This window comes from Prunus avium, chromosome 8 (assembly GCF_965620075.1).
Source record: "Prunus avium chromosome 8, drPruAviu1.hap1.1, whole genome shotgun sequence".
Classification (NCBI taxonomy): Eukaryota; Viridiplantae; Streptophyta; class Magnoliopsida; order Rosales; family Rosaceae; genus Prunus; species Prunus avium.
The window spans coordinates 32164986-32179315 of record NC_142291.1 but is presented as its reverse complement, the minus strand read 5'-3'; the positions used below and the strand labels follow the sequence as shown (position 1 = coordinate 32179315).

General features: G+C 38.6%; 1 protein-coding gene, 1 non-coding gene and 1 pseudogene across 2 annotated transcripts; 2 read left to right on the top strand and 1 right to left on the bottom strand.

Moving 5' to 3' along the window:
• Window positions 1-675: 675 nt before the first annotated feature.
• On the top strand, window positions 676-8082 carry LOC148292552 (uncharacterized; annotated as a pseudogene).
• On the top strand, window positions 2036-2344 carry LOC148292553 (signal recognition particle RNA). The gene has a single exon (XR_015827377.1).
• Window positions 8083-10047: 1965 nt separating the features above from the next.
• Window positions 10048-13764, bottom strand: LOC148292551 (uncharacterized). Its single transcript, XM_088245860.1, has 3 exons — window positions 12518-13764; window positions 12325-12331; window positions 10048-10974 (listed from the first exon to the last, which is right to left on the bottom strand). Exons 1-3 carry the CDS (start codon window positions 13762-13764, stop codon window positions 10048-10050), a joined length of 2181 nt encoding a protein of 726 aa, XP_088101986.1.
• Window positions 13765-14330: the final 566 nt, after the last annotated feature.

Genomic DNA, 14330 nt, shown 5'->3' with positions numbered 1-14330 from the left:
AGAATCCTTTGAGTGAACACCACGTAAATCAGGTTAATGTCAACCTCATGCACACCGGCCCAACTCATAGACCAACAATGTCACACCCCAGATCGGCTCCGCTGTAGCACGATATTGTCTGCTTTGGGCCCCCTCTCTGCCCTCACGGTTTTGTTTCTGGGAGCTCACGAGCAACCTCCCAGTGGGTCACCCATCTTGGGATTGCTCTAGCCCCAACTCGCTTAACTTCGGAGTTCCCACGACTCCGAAGCCAGTGAACTCCCAAAAGGCATCGTGCTAGATAGAGGCGGGCATGTACATATAAGGCACATCACCCCCTCTCCGTTGGTCGATGTGGGATCTTACAATCCACCCCCCTTGGGGGCCCGACGTTCTCGTCGGCACACTCACACCACATGGCAGAGTAGCTCTGATACCAAATTGTTACACCCCGGATCAACTCCGCTGTAGCATGATATTGTCCGCTTTGAGGCCCTCTCTCTGCCCTCACGGTTTTGTTTCTGGGAGCTCATGAGCAACCTCCCAGTGAGTCACCCATCCTAGGATTGCTCTAGCCCCAACTCGCCTAACTTCAGAGTTCCCATGACTCCAAAGCCAGTGAGCTCCCAAAAGGCCTCGTGCTAGATGGAGGCGGGCATGTACATATAAGGCACATCACCCCCTCTCCGTTCGTCGATGTGGGATCTTACAAACGAGCCTACAAGCCACTTGGGTCAAGGTGGAAAAATATATGGCGATCATGCTCGAGCCCAGCTCAACCACCAACATCGGGCTCAACCCTTCCATATGAGCCCGAATTCAAGCTTTGGCCCAACTAGGCCTAGAGGTATTTTACCTCCTAAAAAATTTCGATTTGGATCTATATGTTCCCTAGGCAATGTTCATGCAGTGTCCCTTCCCACCTCAGCATTGCAACTCATGAACTGATTCATTTAGTACATTATAATGCTACAACCACTTAATCAGAATTAATAAACGATGCCACGAGTGGCATTGACGTCCATGTTTCCAGCAAAAACCATTTAACTCAATTATGCTGCTAATCAATGTATGTGATTAGTTTAATTCATCTTATTTTGCAGGTCCTTCACATGATCTGTTTGCCAAGGAGGAGGCATGATCTGCAAAAATGCAATATTCTGCATTAAAAAGTTACCATCCATTGTGTTTCTATAATGTAGAAAAACGGTGACTTGCTTGTTAATTAGCAATGTTCCCCAAACATAAAGAAAAGCAGCATAATTTTTATAGATATTTATAAAAATACCCAATCCTAGACATGTATTTATAAAAATACCCAAGTACTATTTAAACATAGAAACTTACCCAAAATGGGTTTTGGGTATGTATGTAATGATGGGTTTTGGGTATGTTTATAAATGGGTTTTGAGTGTGTGTAATGATGAGTTTTGGGTATGTTTATAAAGTGTTTTGGGTGTTGGGTATTTTTATAATTTCAGCCCCCATTTTGGGTATTTTAGTGAAACTCCCTAATTTTTATTATAATAAGAAGGGTGTGAGATCTGAATCTGCCACATTTATGTTTACTGTTTCCTGGGAGAAAATTGTTTATGTCAATGTTTGAACTGATGTTACTATTTTTCACCAATCAGTGTTACCAATAACAATGTCTTTTGAACATCCTCTAGCATCCACAAGAATCGTCGTAAACAAAATCAAGCAGCACTATAAACTTTCTTTTAGTCTCCTTTGAATGTGAAAGTGTTTATTATTGGTTATCTTCCTTGAGATAAATGGAATCTTGAAAGTTTTGTGACCTCACTCAACTCCATAAATCGCCACTAACAATTACCAAATTGATTAAGTATTGACGAAATTCTGAGCTTCCAAATAGACCTTAAAACTTAAGAAGGTCTTAGTCACCCCAGCAAATATCACCAAATAATGGTGATTATTGCCACCTTTTTTTTTTTTTTTGGTAGTGTAAGAGGCAAAGCGAGTGCAACTTGTCCCACATCGCTTCGTTTCATATCAGACACTACACTTTATAAAGCTAACATGAGGTAGTTGTACCACTGAGCTTTGTAACGCAAGCTTGTAACCTGAGTGGGGGCTTTGAGGTGCTGGAACATTGGCTCAGTATTAGTTGGTCGGGTTCGGGTTGGCTATCTACTGGCCCGTCCATTCCAAGCCAGGAGTTGAACCCCTTGTGGCTCGAGCGAAGGCTCTGGGTCACTTGGTTTCTAGAGCGGAGGGAACCACGTCAGATTGGCTTAACAAAGCAACGACTACCTCCCACTCTTGGCAGTGGAAGGAAAACGGGGCGGTGGTCACTTAGATCCATCATGGCCCGCAAGACTGTCCCAATTGAACCAAAACCTTTTTGCTCTATTTCTCATTGGTTTTTTTTTTTGTTCTTCGAAATTGATCAAAAATTGAAAAGCTGATATATCTCTAGTGGTTTAATATGTCGAGAAGAGTTTTGTTTTGATCAATTGCCTAAAAAGGCACTCAAGTCCTTCTTCTAGGGAAATTAGAGTAAATTCATATATATCATCTTGTAATTAGACTAGGGTAAATTTTTCCCCCCCCCCCATTAATTTTCTAGATTGACGCCAAGTATAGATGAAAGAGGATGGAAATGGTAGAATTTTTGTTTCAATGGTTGCAAGAACTTTAGATCAGTTCCGAAAACGAATGCGAATAATAATAATTGACAGTTAAGCAAATCAGTAATCATTTTGTATAATCAATTTGATATCCAGAGGATGATCTGTATACACATGTATGTTTTTTATGTACAAAAATTGAAAAAGCTACTATATATCTAGTGGTTTAGGATGATGCAAGTCTTGGAGTCCACTTAGTTTGTGGCTCTGATTGATGAGGAGGATGTGGAGGTGGCCCCAGAAGGATCTCAATCTACGCAAATGTTCATCGACTTCTTGAACGGGTGTGGCCTTGATGGGAAGCTGTTGGAGTGGATGTGGAAAGCCATTTCTTCTTGTTGCGGCTAATGTTCTCTTCCATATGCGTCTGCTTAATGTATAGGGTAGGTTGAGTTGGGGGACATGGAATCCTGAGAGAGGTAACATGATTTGAATTTGATATCAGAGGATGTATTTGCATTCAACTCCCTTCCTCCCGTTCTTGAATTAATGGATGGCACTAGCTTGATGCATGCTCTCTACACAAATTAAATTTTAATGCCATAAAAAACAAAAGGAAAAAAAAGAAAGTTAAATAAATAAAAATGATTAAAATTCAAGTTAAAAATAAAACTTGTAAAAAGGTGGCGGTCAGAGGTCAAGAGTAGACCACCTCGGCCTGGCCCAATGAGTTCGTAGTGGGCGGGCTCAGCTGCTCTGGTAAGCCAAACTGCCTTTCCACAAATAAGCCACCAGCATAGGGCACCACAAAGTCATGGGCATTGGCGTCTTTGTAGAAAGCTACTTTTGTGGCTGGGCCACTAAGTAGTGCAATTAAACAATGGGCTGAACTTAAGGCACTGGGCCGTAGGTTTTCAAGACCAATTTCACATTCCACCTTTAATGCCCCCACATTGGGTCACAAGCCCGTGTTATTAGGCTCGGCAATCAAAATTTTAGGAGTTAACAATATTAAGTACTTCACAAGTGTTATACTTTTCAAATGTGGGATTTACTGTTTTTTCAGGAGAGAAATCTTTTTTAGTATTTCTACTATCTTTATTCTCAATGTTAAAGAAATGTAAAATTCAAATCCCGTCGTCTACACATGGATACCCATTGATTAAAAAAATTTGATGATATTGCAGCAAGCAGGATCATATCGTAATTAAGCTCAAGGCCTTATTTAGGCAAAATAGCAAGATAATTGCAGGAATTCAGGATTAGTAATAGTTAACCATATAGGCACCAAAATTCACTGATATTTTAAACAAGAACAAGGAGAGTACGGAGTAGCAATTTAAGCGAAGAGTCTATCCCAAGGTCCAAAATTTCTCCAAGTACGCAACACAATCGTATTGCCATGTATAGACATCCCTCTTGGTCTTATCTTATGTTTACTGCTCAAGGCGTGTGAGACATCCCTCTTGTGTCTTGTGAGAAGATAGAAGACCTTAAAGTATGAACTTATTATAGAGTTCAGTTTTTTGAAGTCTAACAGAAAGGCGGCATGCATATGTTTACTGTTTAAAGCATGTGAGGATCAATTGCCTAAAAAGGCACTCAAGTCCTTCTTCCAGGGAAATTAGAGTAAATTCATATATATCATCTTGTAAATTCATATATAACAATATTAAGTACATAATAAGTATTATACTTTTTCAATGTGAGACCTACAGTTTTTTCAAGAGAGAAGAGAAAAAGGAATAAAACTCTATTACGAGCAGTTCTGAAATTTTCCTGTATGGAATTATAGGCCTTTGGAGAATTTATTGTGTATGCTTCGTGCAAGTATACATCACAACCATATGGCCGAGTTTAGACATCCTTCTTGGTATAATGTTTACTGCTCAAAGCGTGTGGGAGTCAAATACTCCTTTGAATGCTATTAGACATTAGTTGTTGATTATTTACCATCTCCCTTGATATATTTGATTTGCTTGCATAAATCCCATGTGATCTCAATCATAATTTCAGAAACTCCTGTGAATTTTTTGAGATTATCCCACGTGAGGATGAAACTTTTGCATTAATAGTTTAAATATTCTTGGCCTCTACAAATTTGTTTCGGGTCAAACACTGACTTTCCTTTTTTTGTAATTTTTCTTAATCTTGGTCTCTATCTGTTTGGAAGATGTTCTCTGAATTAACTTTAATAGACGCCATGGATAGCATGATAATAATTGGAATATTTACAAAGCAAATTAGGCATGAATTTGATATTAGATAGATGATGTATTTGGGCTGGCATCGTGGGTTATGGGAGGAGGGAGGTAAAAAGGTGGTGGTCATTCGTCAAGTCAAGAGCGGATCTCAATCAGCCTAGAGTGAGATCAGATGCCGTTATGTCGGCCACAGCTGCTCTGATAAGTCAACTGCCTTCCCACAATGCTGTCAACCAGCCAATTGAGATTAGCCTTCAACTTGGGAGCCAAATAAGTGGCCCCTCAGCATCTTTGTAGACGCCTATTATAACCATAGGGGCAAACACCGGCACTGGACCTGTTGTCCGCGTCTTAACAAGACCTTCCCATGTTCCGCCTTTAATGCCCCCACGTTGGGTCACAAGCCCACGTTACTAGGCTCGGCAATCAAAATTTTAGGAGTTAGCAATATAAAGTAGTTAACAAATGTTATGTTTTTTCAATGTGGGGTTTACTATTTTTTTTCTCAACATAGAAGGAGAAAAGTGTTGTGAAAATGGACAAACACTTTCACTCACTCCCCTAATGATCTTGTTGTTGATGGACTTTGTGACAAACACAATAATGGATGAATCACACACTCACACACTTTAGAAATCAACCAAGCACAAAGTGACACAAGAATTTATAGAGGTTCAGCAATTGCCTACATCCTCTTGGTGATCCCCTTGAGAAATTCACTAATGAAAGAATAAGTTACAACTTTGGTTTACAAAGAAACCCCCTTAGAACTCTATTCTCTCTCTCACCCCTTGCTCAACACTTTGATGCACTTGTGAATACTCTCTCACACTTGGTGTTTCCCTTCTTTGGTGTCTAGACTACTCAAGACTCAACTCAGCTCTCTCTTGAACTGATTGCCTTCTCTCTCTTCCTCCCTTGGTGAGATAACCTCCCTTTGAACACAATAGCTCCCAGCTACTTGACAACTTTGAGATTAACCACACTTTTGCTGTCTTGCTTCCTCTTCCCTTTAATACACAAGCCTTTGGACTTCAGAAGAGACTCCTTCTTTCCTCCCACGTTCTGCCCTTGGTTACCTAACATGGACCACAACTTGGGCAGACCAAAGGCTAGGCATTGATAGCTGCAACTTCAGCCACCCTATCTAGAGCTATAAGGTAGGTACTCTTTGAAACAAGTCAACAATCCTCATTTAATGGTGCTCCAGCTTTTCCAGCACCTTGCTAGACCTCCTAGAACCCATAACACACCTTAGAGGCCCGAGGGATTAGGTAGGAAACCGACACATGTGAAGACACCTTGAAAAACGCATGGAAAAAACAGCACAGCAACACTGGCGACCGGTCGCAGATACATTGCGACCGGTCGCGGATACCTTGCGACCGGTCGCTTTCTGCGATTTCTCCAGTCTTCGAATCTGTGTAAAAACGACCGGTCGCCCAAACCTTGCGACCGGTCGCTCACTCCTTCACTTGCATACTAAATGTGAGCCATTTTTCCAACAAAAATGGCTCTATATTTATTACAAAGCAATCTTCCTTCCGCATTGGTTAAAAGGATGATTATACCAAGGGGAACATGCCAAATTGTATCCTGTTTGTCCTTCCAACAGAAGGAAGCCCTAGCCTTAAGTTTCATCAGGTCCTTCCAACAATCGAGCAGCAGGCATGGGCTTAGTGCCTAAAGGAGTAATCGGGACCTAGGCGTTTCTTTCTAATATTATTTATAATTATTTTGTATTATAAATTATAAATTTATACCAAAATCATGCAAAATAAAATGATATATAAATTAGACGCCTAAATTAGAAAGTACCATAATTGATATAAAACATGGGAAAAAGTTAAGAATAATTTAACTAATTTTTTAATAATAATACTCTATTATTTAATTAACATATTAGTTAAAAATATTACATTGCAATTTTTGGGTATAGACCGAAAGGGTTTTGTTTGTTGGGCCCATAACTCCTAACCACCAAAACGATACGTATAGCTTAATAACTCCTACCCAACAAAACGATGCGTACAGCATATTCCATTAGGTCATCTTCTTCGCGTTTACCACCTGGTGCTGCCGCCACAAGCTCGTGGAGCAGATCCAGCCAAATCTTCTTCGCTTAGTTTACCACATGGTGCCGCCTAAAGCTCACGGATATGAAGGATCCGCCCAGGCGCCCAGACCCGCCCAGGCCGCGCCTAGGCGCCTCCTAAGCGGCCGCCTAGGCCGATTTTTCGAACACGAGCAGCATATGCATGTGTATGATATTAAAAAACCAGTTGGTAGGAAATGGAAGGTGATGAATGATTCTGACACAGACAATGTACCACATGAATATAAATTAATGCAAAAATATTTCCTGGGCAGAGTGATACAGAACTTGTCACCGGGGACGGGAGGCAGGCAGAGCTGGAATGCTGGATAGAAGAGCTACCTATTCCGTTTCATTTATATATATATATATATATATAGAGAGAGAGAGAGAGAGAGATGGTACAATACCACTCGTGTTCTACATATTTTATGGTTGATTGTGCATTGCATCCCATGACATTGTTACCGAATTGAAGATACTCACGCTATATATTATAAGTAAAATATAGGTGCTGATGGGGTTTGTGATCCGGTGGTGGGGAGACAATGCATAAACATCGCTGATATAGTTTTTGGATCCAGATCGAAATCACGTTGGGACTGATTCAGCTGTGAAGAGGATGAGTTGCTCTTGTCTCCAGTCCAGAACCGTGTGATATATATTGAGCAGATGCCAAAAGGAAGGAAAGCAAACTGAAACACCAAATTGAACATTCAACTGCAAAGTACAAGACCTTTCTCTTTTCCAAGATTTGCATGATTGTGTTGAGAAGTTTCTTCTATTGACACACTCTCGCCAAACCTTATCCCAGGAGTGTGGAGACAAATGGATCAATGAACTACTAGATGGATCTTTGAGGCTCCTGGATGTGTGTGGCATCATTAAGGATGCCCTTTTGCAAACAAAGGAGTGCACACATGAACTTCAATCCATTATGCGCAGAAGACGAGGAGGTGACATGAGCTTCATGAGTGAGGTTAGAAAATACCTTGCCTCTACGAATGAACTTGAGAGGGTGGATGCTGCATTGAATGCCCTTATTACTCACAAGTCTAAGAAATCTGATTATGCAATGCAAGTCGAGAATGTTTAAATTTGGCTCCAGGATTTGGAGGCAAACTTTCAAGATATAGAAGAAGGACTTGAGTGCCTGTTAAGGCACTTGATCAAAGCCAGAGTCTCTCTTCTTCTCAACATTTTCAACCATTAGGGATTAAATTTTTGTGTGAACATATGTTGAGTTGAATCCAAGCTAACATGCATATAATTAATTCATTATAAACCTTAACAAAATCCTTGCTTTGATTAATTAGTAGCTAACATTAAAATTCTGAGTTCTTAATGTTAGCTTGCAGAAATAGCAAAAACATTTTCAGTTACATAGCCAACTAATAATTGAGGGACTAACAAGAAAAACTAACAAGGCTTGTACCTGATGTTGTAAATCGGTATCTCGATATGGTACCAAACAATCTTTTCCCAGGCTAAAATAACATATAACATTACTTATATTTTAAGGAGGGTGTATTCAATTAGGATTTTAATAGATTGTTTTGAAGCTTAAAAGTCCAGTGGTATTCAATTAAGATTTTTAAGTAATGAATAAAAGTCTGGTGGTATTCAATTAAGATTTTAAAATAGATTGTTTTGAAGCTTAAAAATCTAGTGGTATTCAATTAGGATTTTTAAGTACTAAATACAAGTCTGGTGGTATTGAAAAGCTTATTGATTTTGAAATATTTCATTAAATGGTGTATTGTATGAGACTTTTGAGTAGATGATATAAATACCAAGCCCCATAAAAAATCTCATCATTCTATGCCTGATTCTCACTTTTCTTTCTATTTTTCTATTTTTCTTTCTATCTCTTCTCTGTGTTTCTTTTATGTGAGACCTTGCAACCTTTGCGTGGCTGCCACCCCCCAGCAATCCACTGCCAAACCCCATCAGAACCATGTATTTGGGTGGCTTTTCTTCATTTGGTGCTTCTCATGCGTAGTCCAACTTATTGAACATTGCAATCTGACACACTTTCTATGATCAATTTGACATTTATTATATTTGACATTGCAATCCAACTTATTGAGTATTAATTATATTGTTGATTGTTGGTATCAAATTAGACATTTTGAACTTTAGTGTGCTTTTTATATTGATGTCCTTATGAGTTGCTGGGTGTGTTTCTTTTATTGGTTCAATAATGCTGTGGTTGAGCGTCATTCGACTATTCCCAGCTGGTTGCTAATACAGGTTGATTTTTTGGAACTAATGTGAATGTGAGTCGTGCTTTAATGCATGCATAGCTTATTTTGGATCTTGCAAAAACCTACAATATAACAATGAACAAATATACTTTAGCTGGATTTTAAGCTCGTGAAGTGTGGATAAGGGATGATAGGGATGAGGTCCTCTGAGAGATTGCATTAAATGTAACACTTGTCTCTAATTTATGACTAAGTAATGAACTTACAAAGAGAACATGTAATGTATTGAAAGAATGTAGTCCTGGTTTGTCATTTTGGAATGAGCCCTTTACGTAGATTGCTTATTATGGGAGAGAATTTTTGTCTTGCTTTTGTTAAAGGAGATTTCTAAACTAACATTTCTCTTGAGTAGTTTTTCTTTTTGGATATTTGAAGTATATATGTTATATTGAAGTTGCTTGGTTTTCGCATATAGGGTCGGAGTTTTTGAAGTTCTTTGTACATTTGAACTATGACATTGTTTTGTTGTTTATTGTTTATCAATTGTATAATGTCAACTTCTTGGTAGCTTTTTCTCTTTTAGATTTGTTTGGCTTTTAGTATGATGGTTATGTTATGTGCATTGCTTTGTTTTGCTGTCTGTTGTGTATATTTGTGTTTAGTTAGTTAGGTTTTAAGGGATGTAGCTCAAAATGGTAGAGCTCTCAGCTTGTAACCTGTATGAACAAGTGATAGAGTTCAAGCTTGTATAGAAATATAAGTAAAATCATGTAATTGCAATCTATTAAAATCATAAGTAAAATCCTAAGTGAATTAAAATCATAAGTAAAATCATGTAATTGCAATCTAGTAAAATCATGAGTAAAATCATATAATTACAAATCCGGCTGAAATCCATTACATTAAAATCATGTAATTGCAATCCATTAAAATCTCAATTGAATACACCCCCCTAAGTAACATGGTTACTTCTAAGGTGAAGGGGAGGCACCTTCAGGCCATATGCAAATTTCCATCTTGAGCTGGCCACCAGAACTGATAAAATCAAACGGGATTAAAAGAAAACCGGTTTTGGGAGGGCGATCATCAATTACCAGCCGGCTTGGAGTGCTCTTTGTGAAAGATTCCAATCTGAGAAAATTTTCCTTGGATTTCGCATCAAGCTCATGGAAGAAGCCCCCCGTGAAGCCGGGTTGTATACAACTAATTGTCACAGCATTTCCTAGATCTTCAACATGATGCCTCTTGAGAATAAATAATGTACCACCTTTCTTTTCTTGAAGAACAAGAAAGTTGTCATCAGCATTTAATGAAACATGAAAAATGACGTAGTACTCGAATTGTGTTGCGGAATTCACGTGGCTACTACTGAAGTGTTGGTATAACTGCTTGGCTGAAGAAACAAACTTGCAATTTAAATGGGGGCAATAGCAAGGTGAATACAAACATGCCTTTTTATGTTCACCTTTTTTATTGAAAGTCACAGATTCTTTGCATCCATACTGGATGTTTTGGCATGATGTTGTGATTGATTCAAGAGCCTTCTCGATCGCACGGCAACGATTGAATCCAATAGACCCAGAGCAGAAGGGGCATTTGTCGTTAATTTTTGTACGGCAGGAGGAGCAAGCTATGTGCCCATTTTGGTCACACTGGTAGACAGGGATGGTCAAGGGTTCATAGCAAATAGGGCAATCGAATAATTCTGGGTCAGTTAGGGTTATGACAACATGAGAGTGAGAGCCATCCTGCTGTTCATGTACTTGTGCTTCAATATTGGGCTGTGCTTCATAATTTTCCATATGGTCAACGTCGCCACTTTCTTCTTCACTTTCTCCACCAACTTCTGCTTCATATTGAACACTTGCCATTCCCCTCACTCTCTCCAATCGAATAATCTGGTTGAGTTTATACTAACATACAATGAACAATACAAGGCTATATAGGCCTCAATTGGAAGAATAGCAATCATAATAGACTCTTGGCATTCTCTTTTCACTCTCACCGTGATGTGCAATACTTTTTTTTTGCTTATTTTATTCTGATTTTTGGAGAATCCAAGAATCAAGATTTGGGTAAACGAAAAGACCTAGCCTTTTCTTTTGATAAAAAAAACCCTTTTGTCCAAGGGAGATTTCAAATGCCAAACATTTGGTAGCCCATGTGGCATTTTGGCCAATGTTTAGGCCTGCAAATGCCATCATTTCTTCTCAAAATAGTGGGCAATGCTATCACGCTTAGCCTCTGCGCATGACACTAGCTAATAGATATGCATATATCCAAAGTTGCTTAATGAGAGCTTCAAGGTATCAAATTTAAATCTGGAAAACAATATCGAGGGATGAAATAAAATGAGAGAAGTAGCCACCTCTTGATCCATGGTGAGAAATAAACTTGATCACTTTGCAAGAAGTGACTAGAATTGTTAGTTTACATATACCAGTTTTTACAAGAAATGTCTCGTGGCAGACGTCTGACGAGGTCTAATGCCTTGGCCTGATGTTAACTAGGGCATCAGAATCTCCATTGCCCGAGGATCTGGCCATTTCCCTCACTCTCTCCTACTTTTTTTCTTTCTAAAATATTTTCCCTCGATGGAGTTGATACTAATAAACAATGAATAATATATAGGCCTCATTTGGAAGGATATCAATCATAATAGAGACTCTTGCCATTCCCTTTTCAATCATAATCGTAATGGGTAATAAGACTTGTTTTGGGAAGACAAGAATCAAGATTTTTGGTAAACGGATAGTCCAAGGGAGATTTCAAATTTAAATGCCAAACATCAAATTCAAATTTAATTGGCAATGCCATCACAAGCTTAGCCTCTGCATGACACTAGCTATATCTCCAAATCTGAGCTTCATGAAGCACTTGTGAAGTCACATATACCGCTTCTCCCTATAACGAAGAAAATAAAAGAGGAAAAGTGCTCGATGACTACTTTAGAGTGCTAATGACAATTATTTAGTAAAGCAGTTGTGTAAATAGGAAATAGGATGTGTATACGATGAACTCGTGTTTACAATATCTTGATTAAGCCAATTAGCTTCAGAATTTCAATCCAACAGTTTTCCCTCGTATTTCCTAATATTTATTGACTAATATCTTCTTAAAGAATAATTTGAAATAATTAAGCCAAAAGATTTATATTAAGGAGTAAATTAGTTAAGAAGATGATGAAGGACAACAAAACCTTTATCTTTAATTTTGTTTAGGGGTAAATTAGTTAAGAAGATGAAAACCATATAACTATTCAGATCATTGATTCGTTAAACTCCAAAATGCAAGATATATATATATATATATATACTAAAAAGTTTTGTAAACAAATTTTGAGTTGAGTTCTAGCTAGTACATATGCAATATAGCCGAATTTTGGCTTTAAGAAGAAGCAAAAATATATTAACTTACATTATATTTTCTATAAATTAATACATCTCAAAACACTCTATGCAGATTTCCATCTTGAGCTGGCCACCAGGACTGATAAAATCACATGGAATTAAAAGAAACCCTGTTTTAGGATTATCAATTGCCTGCCGGCTTGGAGTGCTCTCTGTGAAGGCCTCCAATTTGAGAGACGTTTTCTTGGCTTTCGCTTGAAGCTGATATAAGAAGCCCTTCCTGAAGCCGGGTTGTATACAAGTAACTTTCACTGAATTTCCTACATCTTCAACATAATTTTTCTTGAGGACAAATAATGTATCATCATTCTTTTCTTGAAGAACAAGAAAGCTTGCTTCGGCATTCAACGAAACAGAAAAAAAACAGTTGTACTTGAATTGCGTTGCGAAAGTCGCATGGCTGATTCTGAAGTGTTGGTATAACTCAATATCTGGAGAGACAAAGTTGCAATGGGGGCAAGAGCAAGGTGAATACACACATGCGTTTATATGTTCAACCTTTTTATGGAGAGTGAAAGATTGATTGCATCCATACTTGATGTTTTGGCATGATGTTTTGATTGATTCAAGAGCCTTCTCGATTGCGCGGCAACGACTGAATCCAATGAACCCGGAACAAGAGGGACATTTGTTGTTAATCTTTGCGAAGCAGGAGGAGCAAGCTATGTGCCCGTTTTGGTCGCATTGGTAGACAGGGATGGTCAAGGGCTCACAGCAAATAGGGCAATCAAACAATTCTGGGTCGGTTAGGGTTATGGAAACATGAGATTGAGACCCATCCTGCTGCTGTTCATGTACTTGTGCTTCATTATTTGGATCTTCCTCTTCCCCTGCCCCTTCGATATGATTAAGGAAGTCTCTTTCTTCTTCCCTTTCTCTGCCGACCTCTCCTCCATATTCATATCTTTCCTCTTCTCCTCCATATTCATATCTTTCCTCTTCTCCAACCTCTTCTCCTCCATATTCATATCTTTCCTCTTCTCCAACTCCTCCATATTCGTCTCTTTCCTCTTCTCCAACCTCTTCTCCTCCATATTCGCCACTTCCCTCTCCAGCCTCTTCTCCTCCATATTCATCACTTTCCTCTTCTTCCTCTTCGGTTTCTTCCTCATAAAAACGTCTGACACGAGCTCTCTTATGCCTTGGCCTCAAACTAACTTGTTCATCTGAATCTTCACGTAACCATGAAAAAGGCCTTCGAGCACCAGATCTCTGGTGCCTGGCCCTTAGAGGTACTTCGTCATCTGAATCTCCACTTGACGAGGATAGTCTAGCCATTCTCACTCTTTTTCGCCGTAACATTCTTGCCATTCCCTCACTCTTCTCTCTCTCTCTCTCTCTCTCTCTCTCTCTCTCTCTCTCTCTCTCTCTCTCTCTCTCTCTCCAATCGAATAAACAACTCTGTTTTTGTTTTTTTCTTTCTTAATTCTACTTTCTCCCCGATGATACGAACATATATATTCAATTGGAAGAATACCAATCATAACCAGGACTAACATTCCTAGTCAAACTCAACGTAATGTGCAAGTTTTTTATTTACTTTATTTTGTTCTATTCCCTTTTGGATTCGGAAAAGATATATAATTAATTGAGGTTTTCGGAAAGTAAGTTAATCAAAATATAAAAAGGAAACAAGTTTTTCTCATTGGGGGAGTAAAACTTGAGTTTAATTACTGTATTGCCCTGAATTTCTAAGATCATTATTAAAATTTTAAACTACTTTTCCTAGAACTTCATCTATCTCTACTATTATAAAGGGATATATCTATATATATAAAACAAAATGCAGAGAATGGTAAAACATTCAAAATACCAAAAAATGCCTTAGTTAATGCAAACATTAA

Excerpts from the sequence above, each read along its gene's own strand:
- LOC148292551 (XM_088245860.1), bottom strand. The coding sequence starts at position 13,764 with ATGGCTAGACTATCCTCGTCAAGTGGAGATTCAGATGACGAAGTACCT.